The following is a 16,703-nucleotide window of genomic DNA, read 5'->3' on the forward strand; positions in this document are numbered from 1 at the left end:
GAACTTGCTCAGGAGAGTCCCTCTGTCCATCCCCCGAGCAAGGAGTCTCGGATGATGGACCGCTTGGGGAAGCGGATGTTTAGTTCAGCGACCTTCTCAGTGAGGGCACTGAACTACCTGGCACGTGATTAGGATGCAGCGCGATCTTATAAAAGAATACGCTGCATCTCCCCCAGAGTCCATGTCGGAGGAGGACAAAGTGCTGCACTCCACCCGTATGGCCACTCTTAGGTCCGTCACCAATACCTCTATGCGGCTACTGTCCCATGCTACGGAAGGTGCCGCTAGAGCCGCAGGGGCAGGCCTAGTTACTAGACGTCAGGCCTGGCTCCGTCATTGCGATTTTTCGGAGCCCTTCAAGGCGTCATTTGCGAACGCCCCTTTCGATGGTTCTGCCCTCTTTGGCAAGACTGTTCGTGACACTTTGACCCAGAGCGAGAAGGACGGGAAGACGCTGTCTGCCGTCGGAATCCGCTTTTCTGCACCCCAGAGGCCCTATTCTAGGAACCAAAAGGGTCAGAAGAAGATGTGGTTCCGGAAGTCGCAGCAATCCCAGCCTGCTCCGGACAACCAGTCCTTCCGTGGCAGAGGAGGACAGGGAGGACGCCCTAGGGGCAGAGGGGCTCTCAGGAACTTCAGGTCCAGAGAACCCTTCTCTGAACGGCCCGCGCAGCAGCCCTGAAGGGTTGCCCGGCTGCTCTACTCTGGAGGCAGTCGGGGGACGTTTTTAGGAGCACCTAGCGGCATGGGAGTCCATAACATCAGACCGCTGGGTCCTCCAGATCATATCCAGAGGTTACCGTATACCTTTCCTTCACTTGCCAAAATTGAAGTCCCTCCCCGACGTTCCACCCGGTCAGTGGGAGGCCGCTTTGGCAGAAATTGGCCATCTGCTAAAGAAAAGAGCCATCCAGCCCGTCCCCCCAGACCAGATCGGATCAGGGTTGTACTCCAGGTTCTTTTTAGTGCCAAAAAAGACGGGGGACCTAAGACCAATTTTAGACCTTTCACTCTTGAACCTGGCAGTTCCCAAGGAGAAGTTCCGAATGGTCACGTTGCAGTCTATTCTCCCCCTTCTGAGAGAAAATCACTGGATGTGCTCCATAGACCTCAAGGATGCGTACTACCACATACTTATGGACAGGCGCTCCAGGAGGTTTCTCCGCTTCCGGCTGGGAGCCAGTCACTACCAATTCCGGGACCTTCCCTTTGGTCTCACCACAGCCCCCAGGGTGTTCACCAAGGTATTAGCAGTGGTAGCGGCCCACCTGAGGCTTCAGGGGGTGCAGGTCTTTCCCTACCTGGACGACTGGCTTCTCACCGCCCCAACAAGGCATCTACTACTTTTGGCGCGAGACTCCTTCCTCCATCTTGCTCCCCGTCTGGGCATCACAATAAACACAGAAAAATCCAACCTAGCACCCACGCAGTTCATAGATTTTATAGGTGCCAGGTTAGACACAAGGAGATTAAGAGCCTTCCTCACTGCGGGCAGAGTTCAAAATCTGCAATTCCAGGTGCGGGCCATTCTCCACTCAAGCTCAGTTCCGGCGGAGTTGGTCCTGAGGGCCCTAGGGTCCATGGCGGCAGCAATAGCGCTTCTTCCTCTCGCCAGGTTCAATATGCGCATCCTTCAATGGACACTCCTAGTTCAGTGGTCGTATCTTGCTCTTCCTATGCATCATCCCATTGCGATCAGCAAGGCTTGCAAGCGGTCCCTCCTGTGGTGGCTACACTCTCCAGATCTCCACGGAGGCCGCCCATTTTGTGCTTCTCCCCCTCTCGCCACGGTGACCACGGACGCCTCTCGCCTTGGGTGGGGGGGGGATTTTGCAGGCCGGACGGTCCAAGGCACGTGGAACGAATCAGAGACCTTACTGCATATCAACGTTCTAGAGATGAGAGCAGTGCTCTTAGCGTTGCTAGCACTTCAGGCCTTTCTTCCCTTGGGAACAATTGCGATTCAATCGGACAACATGTCGGTTGTCTGGTATATCAACAAACAAGGAGGAACCAGGTCTTACCCTCTTTGTCGAGAAGCCATGAGAGTGTGGGAATGGGCAATCTCCACCAACCGCTTTCTCATAGCAACGCATATTCTGGGTCGGTCCAACATCCTGGCGGACAAACTCAGTCGCACCATTCTCACCCCTTACGAGTGGTCTCTCAATACTCAGGTAGCGGAACGCATCTTCGCACGGTGGGGAACTCCTTGTTGCGATCTTTTTGCCTCTCCCTCAAACACCAAGTGCGACAGTTTTTTCGCTCTGATACCTCCTCCCGGAGGTGCCCCAAGAGACGCTCTGGTGCATGCTTGGCCACCCGGTCTTCTTTATGCTTATCCCCCCTTGCCTCTGATGCTCCAAGTTCTTCAGAAAGCCTCTCGGTTGGGGTGCAGAATGATTCTCATTGCTCCATTTTGGCCTCGACAGATCTGGTTCCCCTTCCTAAGGTCTCACTCAGTGAATCCTCCTTGGATTCTAGATCCCATTCCGGATCTGATATCTCATCCATCCCACTTATCTCCTCCGAACCTGGACAACCTGAAGCTGACCGCTTGGCTGCTCCAGTTCCACTCTTGATCAGGACTCCCGGTATTTCGTACCCTGTAAAGGCCATCCTGGTGGCGGCTCATAAGCCATCCACTAGGAAAGTCTACCGTAGCAAGTGGAAACGGTTCTCTTTGTGGGCGGAGCGGCAAGGCCTAAACCCCTTCACAGTTCCTCTCCCTTTGGTGCTTGATTTTTTAACCACTCTTTTTAATGATGGTGCCAGCAGTTCCATGGTCAAAGTACAACTTGCGGCAATTTCTCATTATCACATTGGCCATGACTCCAATCCACTGATGTCTGCCAAATTGTGTAAGATTTTCCTTAAAGGTACTTTTCTTCTCAGGCCCCCTATAAAGCAAGCGGTTCCTCCTTGGGACTTTTCCCTAGTTCTCCAGGCCTTGACCGCCTTCGAACCGGCTACGGTAGATCTGAAATTCTTATCTTTCAAGACCGCCTTCTTAGTAGCCATTACTTCGGCCAAGAGAGTCTCTGAGCTTCAAGCATGATCAGCTAAACCTCCTTACTTGGTCTTTCATCCGGACCGTGTTTACCTCAGGACCAACCCGTCCTTTCTTCCTAAGGTAGCGTCTGAAGCAAACATTAATCAGTCTATTAACCTCCCTGTTTTCTTCCCTAAATACCAAAACAAGGGTGAATACAAGCTTCACTCCTTAGATGTTCACAGGCAACTTAGATTTTATCTAAACAGGACGGCTGGTCATAGGCAATCCGACCAGTTGTTCATTTCCTTTGCTAAATTTAATTTGGGCAAGCCAATTTCTAAAGTCTCATTATCTCGCTGGATTTCACAATGTATCTTGTTGGCTTATCAAGCTTCGGGAAGGCCCGCACTGGAGGGTGTACATGCCCATTCAACCCGGTCAGTCTCTACCTCGGCAGCCTTTAAGGCTAGGATTCCTCTAGATGATATTTGTGCAGCAGCCACGTGGGCTTCATCTCATACTTTTATTTCCCACTACAAGTTGGATCTTACATCTAGGGGTAGAGCATCCTTTGGCTCCGCGGTGCTCCAGAATATCCTTCCATGATGGCCGCCCAAGATTCAGGTAGCTGGGGACTCTGTCCCACAGGTTGCAGACAAATGAATCTCCTACTTCAGATTTAGAAGTTATGTACTCACCATAACGTTCCATCTGAGTAGGTGTATTCATTTGTCTGCAACCATCCCGCCCTCCTATCCCCCTGGCCTGTCAGTTTCCTGCATATGATGTGTTACCCTTTTCAGGGTGTTCTTGCTGTTGGCAAACTCAATCTGAGGTCATGAAGGGAGAGCAGGGCATTATGGGTGAGGGGAGGGGCTGAGAGCTCGGATCCATAGCTGGTAAACCATGCCGGTTCGGATCCGATATCGGATCCATAACCCACAGGTTGCAGACAAATGAATACACCTACTCAGATGGAACGTTATGGTGAGTACATAACTTCTAATTAGAGCTCATTCCACTAGGAGTGTTGCCTCTTCCGGTGCTTTCTTCAAGGGTTTGGACACTTCTTTGAAGCAGCTACTTGGTCCTCAGTGCATACATTTACTAAGCATTATAAATTGAATATGGTTTCTAGGACCAGAGCAGGTTTTGCTAGGGCCATCCTACATAGGTTTGTTGAGGGCTCTTCCCAACCTTCCACCTCCCAATTTTTTTTTGAGCTTTTGTACACTCATTAAGGTGAAGAATACTGCTGCAGTGATGTAGAAGGACATAGTACAGTTGTGTAAAGTCTTATAACAGTAGATGTCCTTCTCTTCACTGTTGAAGCATTCAGTCCCTCCCTCCATCCCTTTTGTTCTTTTCTATTTTGTTTGGTTACCATCCTGGTCGAGGGTCCCCCTTTTCCATCTGCTTTTTCTCCCTTTGGATATGGATAGCCTCCTTTTTGTCCTATGGAGACTGTTCTGTAGTGGGGCAATTCAGTTCTGGGTAACTGTGTCCGTACATCACCTTTATGCCTTTTGTCCTGAGTGGGAAGCATACATGTGACGTACAGCGCATACAAGATCTAAAGGCTTTGGGATACTGGCTGGATGTTGGGCTATCATTGCCAGGAAATTCCCAAGGTGATAGCTATTGGCTCACTTGTGATAAACATTTCTGTAGTGTTTTCTACCTAAAATAGTTTAGGTTGTAGCTGTAATATTATCCATATTCCTGATTGTGTTTGTGATAAACATTTCTGCAGTGTGTTCTGCCTAAAATAGTTTAGGTGGTAGCTGTAATATTCTCCATATTCCTGATTGTGTTGTGGTCCTAGTTGTTTTCTAGAGGCTGTTTTCTGAGCCCATTGTCCAGACCATCTTCCCCCACTTCAATGAGAGTTTAGTGTTTATGGCCATTGTCTAGTTGGGTTGCCAGGGCTACAGCTTGGAGAAAGCACCTCACTGGTTCTTTTGAGCTTTTTTTAAAGTTGTTTCAGGTTTCAACTTTCTGTTGAGAAGTTAACTTGCGTGTTTCAACCATTACACATAGAGCTATCTGAGGAGGAGCCGCTGATCTGTGATAGACAGCAATAAGTAGCCCGTTTTATTTTTTTTGCTTATTTGTAGTAGTTATTGCTTATTCTGGACATTTATAGCAATTTTATTGTATACTGCATACTTGTACTGTATTTCATAGCTATTGGCTCACTTGTGATAAACATTTCTGTAGTGCCACCCTCTCTCCCTATTGGCATCTTGTCTTTATACCTGCTGGCCTTGCAGTTGCCCGCCCCTACTCTAAATTTGATCTTGGACACTCCTCCCAGTCTAGTGTCATTAGCTCATTCTACCTAATACAGAGGGAACATCTGAGAAGGCCAACCTACTTAGTTTCTTTCCTTCTGTTCTTCCTTTCTTTAAAAAAAAATGTCTGAATATCCTTGTGTTCTGACTGTGCTTCTGAAACATTTTGGAAATATAGAGTATATTTTAGTGCATTTATTAAAACTGTATTTGCCTTAATATTGCTACAACTCAAATGCTCTAGGTTGCACTGTATCTGAATTGTTTTAGTGTGTTTTAACTGCTTTTCTGTATATATAGATTAGCTTCTTATTCTACTGTATTACTGCCTCTTAAATCATTTTTCAGTTGTGCACTTGCCTTGCTTCATTTAAAAAGTTTTAAATTGCTAATTTTGTAGAGTTCTAATTGTAGTTACTGTGTAGGGCTACACACTCAAGTGTGTTAGCCTTTTAGGTGTTTATTTAGTGTATTATTGCATTGCTTAGCCGGTTTTAAAAAAAAAATACTGTCTTGTTTGCTCATTTCCTGCCTTTTCTAGCTAGTATAGTCCAGATCCCAGGCTTTGCTTGTTTCAGGACTTTATTTTCTGTGTTCAGAGCTATCCAGACCTTGCTGTGGTAGAGCGAAGTCCTACTGCTTACCAGTGGGAGTGGTGAGCATTGTACTGCCAGGCTAACACTAAAGGAGTGGTTTCCAGCTCTGAAATTGTAATTTTAGCCATTTTGGGCTGATTTCTATCCCTCTCAACTTTCTGGCTTAAAAACACTCGTGTTTGCGCATTTTTCACATCGTGCAGCACCGCGGGGCTACGGTTAAACTATTCCAGGTGCCAGAAAGTCTACTCTTCAAATTTCCCCTTAGAACTAGCTGGTTTCTCAGTAGTAGCACTAAAATCTGAACCCCTGTGACTAGCACTTGCTCTAGAACCTGCTGGAAAGCACTAGGAAGCCTTAAACTGATACAAGCACTCAACTCTCCTTGTTAATAAGGAGAAATTAATCGTAGGCACTAAACAGCCTACAATTGCAAAGTACCTTGCAAAGGTAAGGGAAAACAGCTCTTGTACTTCACAAAAAAGCACCTAAACAGGCATGTCCAAGGGTCAGCTTCTGGTGATTTCTCCTGTCCACCTGGTGAATCTGGGCATACTGGGGCAATGCAGCAACTGCCTCATGTACACAGACAACCCTCTCCTCCTTCCACCCAACACTACAACCTGCGAGAGATGCACTTTAGCTTTACTCCGTCGCATATCTCCTACTCAAAGGCGATCTCTGCCTAACATACAAAGCTCCTGTCCCAGAGACTTCCCATACTCTGGAACAGACTACCTATCTATGTCAAACAGAGCTCCTCATTAGCACTCTTCAAGAAAAATCTTGATGATTGGATGGGTAATAGGAAATTCACCCTGGGGATCACTTCTGTGATTCTGCTTGACAGGGGCACAGGAAAATCATTTTCCTGGGTGGCGAAAGCCAGGATACCTTTTTGGCTAGGCTTGTATAGGCCCTAGGGCCAATAGCCTAGTACCTACCTATGAATCTATGTCAAACCCAAAGCTGTTGGACATGCTTCACTTAAAGAAATCCCAATCCCTCTGAACTACACGCTGTAGGGACCTAAACCTTGTCACCACAATAAACAGAACATGGTGGAGGGATAGATTCCTGTCCCAGAGACTTCCCATACTCTGGAACAGACTACCAATATATGTCAAACAGAGCTCCTCATTAGCACTCTTCAAGAAAAATCTTGATGATTGGATGGGAAATAGGAAATTCACCCTGGGGATCACTTCTGTGGCTCTGCTCAACAAAGGCACAGGAAAATAATTTTCTTGGGTGGCAAAAGCCAGGGTACCTTTTTGGCTAGGCTTATATAGGCCCTAGGGCCAATAGCCTAGTACCTACCTATGAACTTACTGGAAGCAAAGCTCTCTCCAGCCAAGATTGTGCTAGACAGTCAAGAGGAGAAGGTTAACACCTGCACTACACCTCAAGCAACACACAGCCCTTCAAAACCCACACCATCAATACCCACACATAGCAACACTAAACCCACATATGTGGAGGCCCCTAACATTAACCTGCCCAAGCAACAAGGACCTCCAAAGCTGAAACACAAACAAACACCAGTCACAACCAAAGTCACACATAGCTCACAACACCAGTGTGCCACCCAACAACAGCCCCTAAGGCAAGACAACGTACCCAACACTTTAGTCATAGTTGATTCTATAGTCAGGCACACTGATGTCCCACCTGCCAGGCTGAACAAGGAGAAAATTACAGTCAGCTACCTGTCGGGTGCCAGGATCCACCACATAACGCATGCACTCAAGTCACTCCACAACAAGTACAAATACGACTCTGTCATTGTCCATGTTGGAGTGAATGACTTGAGATGTACCTCCCTGGACTACCTGAAGAGAGACATGGAAGAGCTCTCAGATCATGTGGCCCTGGCACGTATGACCCTAGCCCTGCATAGCATCCTGCCTTCGCCCAGAATGATACCACAGTATAAGGACAAAATGATTGACTTCAACAATTGGCTACGCTTCTGGTGTCATTCAAAGGGGAACCAGTATCTGTGCCTGGGATGACATGATCGACAAACCACGATGCTTTGCCAGAGATGTTCTGCACTTGTCACCCCTGGGATTCAGGTTACTGGCTAAAGCTCTTGCCACCCCTATAGTGCCTTTTTTAGACAAGGTTCAAAGGACAAAACCACCACCATAACAGATACAAGCATGCAAAATCTGAAGGTAATGCTACTCAATGCTAGAAGTCTAAACCTCAAAATGCACTCTCTCGAGGCACTCCTAAAAATGGAGAACATCGATATCTGTGCAGTAACTGAGACCTGGTTCAAGGCTCCAGAGAGCACCCCTGCAGTACCAGGCTACAACACTTACCACACTTTTCAGCCACCAAACCAAGACCGAAACACTAAAGGTGGAGAAGTGTCCATATTCACCAAGGATATTCACACCTCCAGGCTACTTGCCCAACACAATGCATCTGAAATTCTCCAGGTGCAACTAACACTAGGTAAGACTGCAATCCAAATTGCAGCTTGATACAGATCCCACACTATGCCCCAGGATTCTCACTACACCTTTCTAAACATACTGGAAAATATTAAGATACAACTAAACACCCTAATACTGGGTGATTTCAACTACCCCACCATTAACTGGGAAAACTACAAGGGTACCAACACCTTTTCCCAACTGTTCTTGGAATTCATAAATTCCAACACCTTGGATCAACTAATCCATTGTCCCACCAGGGGCTCCAATATCTTAGACCTGGTCATTACCAACATGGGAGATAGTGGTCACCCCCTCATTGGTCAGGTCTGACCATAAGCAAATCACCCTTGACATCCACATCCCATCCCCCCCACCACCCAGTAAGGAAACCTCCGTAAAAAACTTCTCCAAAGTCAACTTCAGCTACTCGAGTCTGAAGTGACAAACATCATGACACCCATGCAGATGGGAGCTGAAAGTCTGACTGCTGAATCCCACACTAAGGTACTGTACAAGCACATCCACTTGTGCATGAATCATGCCATCCCAAATAGAACCAAGACTCTCTCCTCCAAAAAAAGGAAGCCAATCTGGTGGTCCCCTGCCATAAACAAACTATACAACAGAAACTGTTGCAGAAAAGAGGAACATCCCAGGATGCAAAAAACTCCCTTACCAGCCTCAGTAAGAAGCTGAGATCCCTCATAAAATCCTCCAAAGCTAGTTACGAAAATAAAATTGCCAAAGATTCCAAAGACAACCGCAAGGCATTCTATAGTTATGTCAGGAATCTAAATGGCAATGCTCAGATATGCTCTTAGCTACAACAGAATGGCATTAAATATACTGATCGCAAGGATATTGCCAGTATCATGGCAGATCGATTTAGTGCCAACTTCACCCCCCTCTCACCCCCTAAAGGTCCCATCTCAATACCAAAAGATTGCCAAATTCCAGTAATCACAGCCACACAGGTAGAAACCGCACTCTCCAAATCTAAGAGTACAGCATCCATGGAACCAGATGACATCCCGGGCTGTGTACTACATGAACTACAAAATGAACTGGCACCTCACCTAAATGTCATGTTTAATCATAGCCTCACCTCAGGCTTCGTGCCTGCTGGTGGCGCACAGCTACATTTATCCCACTCCACAAGGGGGGATCCACCTTGGATCCCGGGAACTACTGTCCCATCAGTCTGTCGAGCCTAATCTGCAAGGGCATGGAATGCATTATCATGAAACTTATAAACAAAGACATTGGCAACCTTCAAACACTGGACCCCACCCAGTTTGGGTTCGTAAAGGGCCAGTCTTGTCTCCTGAACCTGATTGAGTTCTTCGAATCAGTCTCCAGGGCTGTGGACGAGGGTAAGGCAGTCCACGCAGCCTATCTGGACCTCGCCAAGGCCTTTGACACTATCCCCCACTCTGGAATCATAGATAAACTTACTAAGCTTGGCATAAATCCCTACGTCACTCGATGAGTTGCCAACTGGCTTACTGACAGAACCCATACTGTAAATGGAGCTGACTCCAAATCCAGCTCCGGACAAGTGACAAGTGAAGTACCTCATGGTTCAGTCCTGGGACCGCTCTTGTTTGGCATCTACTTCTCTGAAGTGCAGGCCAACACTAAGGGACTCTGGCTAACAAAGTTCACAGATGACTGCAAACTGGGAGCCATTATTGAATCCCCAAATTATGTGGATATTCTACGAAAGGGTCTTACAGAAACAGATGCTTGGTGCCAGAGCCATGGGCTCAAGCTTAATGCGAAGAAATGTATTGTTATCCCCTTTGGAAAAAAACATGTACCCATGAATTACCACATAGGTGGCAGTACACTAAACACTGAAAGTGTGATGAGAGACTTAGGGACACATGTGGACAGTGGTCTCACCTTCGATAACCACATCGCCACAACAGTCAGGAAATCCTTCTATGTGGCACACCTCATCACTAAGGGCTTTTCATCCAGAAAAAAGGAGGTCATTGTCCCACTGTACTCATCCCTCATTAGACCCATTATAGAGTACAACGCCCCGTTTGTTATGTACCTCACAAGACATCTGCAACAGCTGGAAAGGCCGCAGAAATACCTCACTAAAAGAATCACAGGCCTAAAGCAGATGCCCTATGCTGACCGTCTAAAGAAAAACTCCAGTTATACTCTGTGGCATATCGTCTACTCAGAGGCGATCTCTGCTTAACATACAAGGCCATGTCCAATGCTGAGCTGTTGGACATGCTCCACTTAAAGAAATCCCAATCCCTCTGAGCCACACGCTCCAGGGATCCAAACCTTGTCATCGCAATGAACAAAACTTGCTGGAGGGATACGTTCCTGTCCAGAGACTCCCCATACTCTGGAATAGACTGCCCATACATGTCAAGCAGAGCACCTCCTTGACCCTCTTCAAAAGGAACCTTGACGATTGGATGGGAGATAGGATATTCACCCCGGGGATCACGTCAGTCGCCCTGCTAGACAGGGGTCCAGGGAAGTAAATATTGTGGTAAGAAATATCCAGGGAATTTTTATGGCTAGGCTTGTATAGGCTCTAGGGCCAGTAGCCTAGTACCAACCTATGAGCCTATGCTGCAACATTGAAGAGAAGGACATCTACTATTATGGTAAAATTTTACACAACTTTACTTTGGAGGGCGATAGTTATGTTCCACCCTTGTTGATGTCCCTATTTTGTGGGGGAGGGAGTGTTGAAGCCAGACCATCAGGCCACTAAGAAGAGGACCCCCTTATATTTTGGTGGAAGCTGGAGAGAAACATGGTGCAAGGAAACAAACCTCATGGCAGACTGGATGACTGCCCCCTCCAGTCGTGCTCACCCCTGCCAGAAGTAACAGAGGGAGAACAAATGAGCTTAAGACGTGTGACAGAGGGAGCTGATGGCTGACAGGCACAAAGCAAAAAGCACAGTGGAGAAATTGAGGCTGAGATAATTGAGCGCCATTTTTGTGCTGCCCATTGGCAAAATTACACTTGACATACTTGAAAACAAGACTGGTAGTAATTCTTCTGTAAGAGGCTTCATCCCCACCCATTATCTATCCATTCACTTCTTTGTCCTAGTTTTTTCTCATGGGGTAGGGGTGTAACATCAACAGTGACAATTGTCTAGAGCCAATTATTCAATATATTCTAGTTCCAAAGTGCTACCATCTTGAAGAAAACTGAAATTCCTCTGATGCAGTAAATATTTTTTTTGTTTGGTGATTGTAAGAAATTTGGTTTTGTTGTATGGCTGCTACCAGTGGTATGAATATCCTCGTGTTACGTAAAATGCACATCCAACTTATGAATTCTAAAGGGTGCTTGACTCTTGTGTTGTATAATGCATGTTTTACAGAATACAAAGTAAGGGAGCATCTTTTGAGGTTTCTTATCTGCATACAAGAGAAGTATTTTTGTAGTGTGTTTCCAAAGGTCTGCACTGTAAAAATGCTGCATGGAATGCAGCTTATTCTCATTCTGATCACTTTTGTTAATTGTGCATTTTTTCTAACTTTTAATGCAATGCTGGTTAACTGAATAATTCAAATTATTTATTTATTTTAAATTACAGACTTGCTACTTATTTCATAAGTGTGTTTGGTGAATAAGATATTCTTAAAGAAAGAGAACATCTTTTCTCTCACACTTCTCACATTATTTACAGGGAGACCTTAGGATAAATACACATCTGGCATGCAAGTAAAAAAAGGAACAGCTAGTCTTTTTTTTTTTTAATGTGTGGCACTGTCTGTCATAATTGCCTTAATTAACTCAGTACTTCAGAATCTTTTGTGCAATGTTTGTACTGCTGATTATTAATCAAATATCTATCATGTTATTTATAAAACTGCCTTAAAAAGATATACTGTTAATGTTAGTTATATATGTGCTTATTTCATTCTACAGTCACACATAATGCATTTCATTCTCTAATTACATATAATGCATTTCCAAACATATCTTGAAGTAATTATTGCTTTCTGATTGAACACTTGTTATTCATCATTTATTCTAGAAGTATTCTTTAATTATTGCAGAAATGCTACTACAGCTGTTTATGCCTGTCAGAACTCTGCACAGGAAACGTACTTTCAGCATCTTCAGACTCCCATCCGTAATTCTGGACTACCAAATCAACAAGACAGTGCCTTCAGCTTACCAGGAAAAGCAAAGCAAAAATTACTAAAACATGGTGTAAATTTGTTGTGATTTTTTTAAAGAATTGACACTCATCAGGAACTGCTGCAGCAGATTTAGCAAGTGTAATCTTCTGACTGTATAATAATTTCACATAAACAGTTTTGCACATACTGATTAAAAATATTGCTGTAAAATATAATTTCTCTTAAAATGTTTATGAAGAAGCAACTATTAAATGTGCTTCAGTTATCTTTGTCTTATTTTTGTAACACTACCGACAGTATCAGGTCCTGTTTTAAATGTTTGTTAAACTATTATAGTTAGAAATATTAATGTAATATTCTGAACTATTGTGTAAGGACTTTTGCTACTATATAGTTAACTGTTGTTAGATAAGAGTCTGTGACCTTCCCAGTTTAATAAGAAGGCAACTGTTGTTAGATACAAGTCTGTGACCTTCCTAGTTTAATTTGGGTTTACTTGCTTGCCATTCACTCTTAACATCAAAGATTTTTTTCTGTCCCATGCATTTACTTCTTAGTCCTGTTGTGGTTACCGACCTCCTCCTTGTTATGTAGCTAGGTATTTTACTTTTCTGTTACTTATTCTGTTAAAGTTGATGTCCTTCAAGAATGCAACTGCAGTCATAACATGTGGGTTGTCCTGCCTCAGGCAGCCCTTGGTTGGCCGGATTCCAAAGTCTGGGTCCGACGTCGGCTGATGTCGCATTTCTGTCCGACGTCAGAGCGGCTGGAGTACATAAGCATCAGCCGACGCCATTTTCTTCAGTCTTTCTTGCCGCATGGTGCCCGAAGCAGAAGCAGTTCGCAAGTGCCGGTCGGTCAGCTCCTGTATTCTGAGATACCGAAGTCATCAAAAAAGCTAAGTACCCCGTTGGGGACCTTTTCTTGCCTCAGCCGATGTCAGAAATTTCTGAAAAAGTTAACAATTGTCTTTTCTGTGGTAAACAAATACCTCGTAAGGATTTCCACTCTTACTGCCTCCCTTGCCTGGGCCCAGACCACGACGTCTCGGCCTGTGTAGCCTGTGCTCGCTTCAACAAGCGCACTCTCAGGCGCCGGGTGGAGTTCGCTGAAGATTTTTTCGGCGATAAATTTGCTTACACCATGCCATCGGATCTTCCGACATCGCAAACTCCCAAAAAGCGAAAAGACCGGGACCGACATCCTCGGCCCGCGTCTACCACCGACTCCACGCCAAAACCTAGCGCGAGTGCTCCGGTTCCTTCTGAGACGGTCTCTCCACCGCTCCGAACCGAAGTCACCGCATTACCGACGACTCCGATTCCAGACATTACTCCGACGCCAGTTATAGACTTTCCTCCGGATACCGAAACCGAGGAAATGCCCGAGACCATTGCTGTAGACAAGGTCACTCCTGCACGTGGAGCTGCCAGGCCTCCTATGGCCATGTCTATTAAGGCCTACACTAGGGCTAAGGCAGCCAGCAAAACAAAGCATATTACTTCTAAATCCTTACCTCAGCCGACTCCGGAGACACAAATTATGTCCATGGCTGCTGATTTAATTTCCATGATTAGAGGTTCACAGGCCCATCCTGAGAGAGCATCCCAGCCTCCTCCTGATAAAAGGCCCCGGGTTGAACCCTCTGACCCTACTCCTTCAGATGAAGACTCTGAAGGCTCTGTCCACTCTGATAGCCAGGAAGAGCTCTTCCAGACCTATGAGGACTCGGATGCAGAAGATTCCATCCCTTCGGCCTCCCCTCCTGAGGATATTTCTTTTGGGGAAGTTCTGCACACCATGAGGGAACATTTCAAGTGGCAGGGTCAGGAATATTCTGATTCTAGGAAACGCCTTAGGACTTTTCTTAAGAAGCCTCAGCACAGGCCCTTAGCTATTCCTCCTGTACTTGATGTTCTGGATGATTTGTATTCTGACTCTAGTGCTACCCCCGATTCTCTTCCTCCTGCTCCAGCCAAGCCAGACAGGTATTACAGGGTCCCAGAAACTCATTCCCATTTATTCAGGGCCCATACTACTGATTTGGAAACTATTTCACAGGGGCCTAAAGGAGTTTCAGCCTCCACCTCAAAAAATCCTTTGCCCTCCAACAGGGAAGCAAGGTCATTAGAGAGATGGGGCAAAAAGGTTTACACATCCACTACCTTATCTATGAGAGCTTTAAATTGCCTTTTTCATATGTTACAATATCAGGATTATCTCTTAGACGATTTACAAAAAACATTAGCTTCTCCTGATCCTTTAGACAGGAAGACTTTACAGGAAGCTGTACATAACACTCAGCAAGTAAGCAATCACTTCCTGCAGTGTGGATATGATGCACTGGAAGCTTCATGTAGGGCAGCTATGACAGGGGCAGTGATTCGTAGACATGCTTGGTTAAAAGATCAACCTCTACCAGATCATGTAAAAGCAAAACTTCTGGATGCACCTTTGGAAAAGAACAAGCTTTTTGGTGCAAATGCTAAGGATGTGTTAAAGACCATCGAAGAAAAAGCAAAATCAGTTCAGACTGTGAAAGTTTTCCTCCAGGTTCAACCCCCCAGATTCAGTAGGAATTGGCCTTCATAAAACTGGTCCTTTCCTAATCCAGAAAAGTTTCAAAGGGGTAAGAACAGACGTGGCCGAGGAAGAGGCCAGTACAGAGGCCCTTACAGGGGACGACAGTGGCAGCCAGGAAACCAAAGAAGTGACGCAGGGGTTTCACCTGCCCAACAACCACAAACTCAATGACTTTCCTCTACTACCGCCTACCAGGGAACAACTAGAAGCTCCCTTGGCGGAAATTATCTCTGTTTGCAGAAAACTGGCACAGACTGACAAAGGACAAATGGATTTTGGACATTATAGACCGAGGGTACAGGTTTCATTTTCATACCTTACCAAGAAAACAAGGCATGCCAAACCTACCACAAAATCAAAGGGCAGAGGCTATCAAGCAAATCACTCTGCTGACTCGAATGAAAGCAATAGAAAGAGTTCCACAACAAGAACAAGAACAGGGTTTTACTCAAGACTGTTCCTTGTTCCAAGAAAAGAATCTCAATGGAGACCAATACTGGACTTGTCCGCATTAAACACCTTTCTCATAGTACCAAAGTTCAAAATGCTGACTCTGCAGCAACTCCTTCCCATGCTGGGCAAGGAGTCGTGGCTGATTACTCTGGACCTCAAGGAGGCATACCTGCATGTCCCTATCAGACACAGCTGCAGAAGATACCTCAGATTTCTTGCAGGGCCAGAGCATTATCAATTCTCAGCATTGCCATTTGGCTTATCTACTGCGCCCAGAGTATTTACAAAATGCCTGGCTTCAGTAATTGCTCATTGCAGGCTCCAGGGTATGCAAATTTACCCGTACCTGGACGACTGCCTCATACAAGCGGACGACAAATTGATGTTGACAAAAAACCTGGATTATGTCATACGATTACATCAAGCTCTGGGATACACAGTCAACTTCCAAAAGTCAAGACTGCAGCCATCCCAGCAAATAATCTTCTTAGGAGCCAAACTAGACACAGCCTCTCAGATGGCTTACCTGACAGAAGACAAGCAAGAGAAGTTAACTCATTACTTCAAAGGTTTAGCAAACCTCTCCCAGATGACTGCAAGGAGATTCCTACAGGCCCTGGGTTACATGGCATCCTGCATTCTACTGGTTCCATTAGCAAAACTACACATGAGAAAGCTTCAGTGGTACCTAAAAAGCATTTGGTCTCAACACAGCAACAACTTGGAGACAATCATACCACTCATCCCATGCCTACAAAAGGAATTCCTATGGTGGGCCTCGGTGAGCCAGGAAAACACAGGTATGTCATTCAAAAAACCACAGATAACACAGACCATGACTACAGATGCCTCAGACCTTGGATGGGGGGGCGCACATGGAAGGCAGGTGTATACAAGGACAATGGTATCCAAAGGAAACACATCTGCATATAAACCAAAAGGAAATGCTGGCAGTAATGCATGCCATCGAGGCTTTTCAACACCAACTCCAGCAAGGCCATTTAATGATACGGACAGACAACACTACTGTGATGTGGTACATAAACAAGCAGGGGGGCACCCACTCTTACCCCCTTTGCAGACTGACAATGCAGCTTTGGGAGAAATCACTGAGCCTAAACATCCAGTTACAATCCCAGTTTGTTCCAGGAAAAGACAATGTGTTGGCGGACAGCCTAAGCAGGAATTTC

General features: G+C 45.6%; 1 protein-coding gene across 3 annotated transcripts in view; it reads left to right on the top strand.

The window, feature by feature from the left end:
* Positions 1-12,742, top strand: part of HPS4 (HPS4 biogenesis of lysosomal organelles complex 3 subunit 2) — a 1,290,848-nt gene extending 1,278,106 nt beyond the window's left edge. For all 3 annotated transcript variants that reach the window (XM_044068472.1, XM_044068471.1, XM_044068473.1), the window contains exon 14: positions 12,391-12,742. In XM_044068472.1, the coding sequence (XP_043924407.1) occupies positions 12,391-12,562 (172 nt within the window). In that variant the 3' untranslated portion in view covers positions 12,563-12,742. The remainder of the gene's footprint in view (positions 1-12,390) is intronic.
* The last annotated feature ends 3,961 nt before the right edge of the window (positions 12,743-16,703 follow it).

This window comes from Protopterus annectens, chromosome 4.part0, assembly GCF_019279795.1.
Source record: "Protopterus annectens isolate FY-2018-M chromosome 4.part0, PAN1.0, whole genome shotgun sequence".
NCBI lineage: Eukaryota > Metazoa > Chordata > Ceratodontiformes > Protopteridae > Protopterus > Protopterus annectens.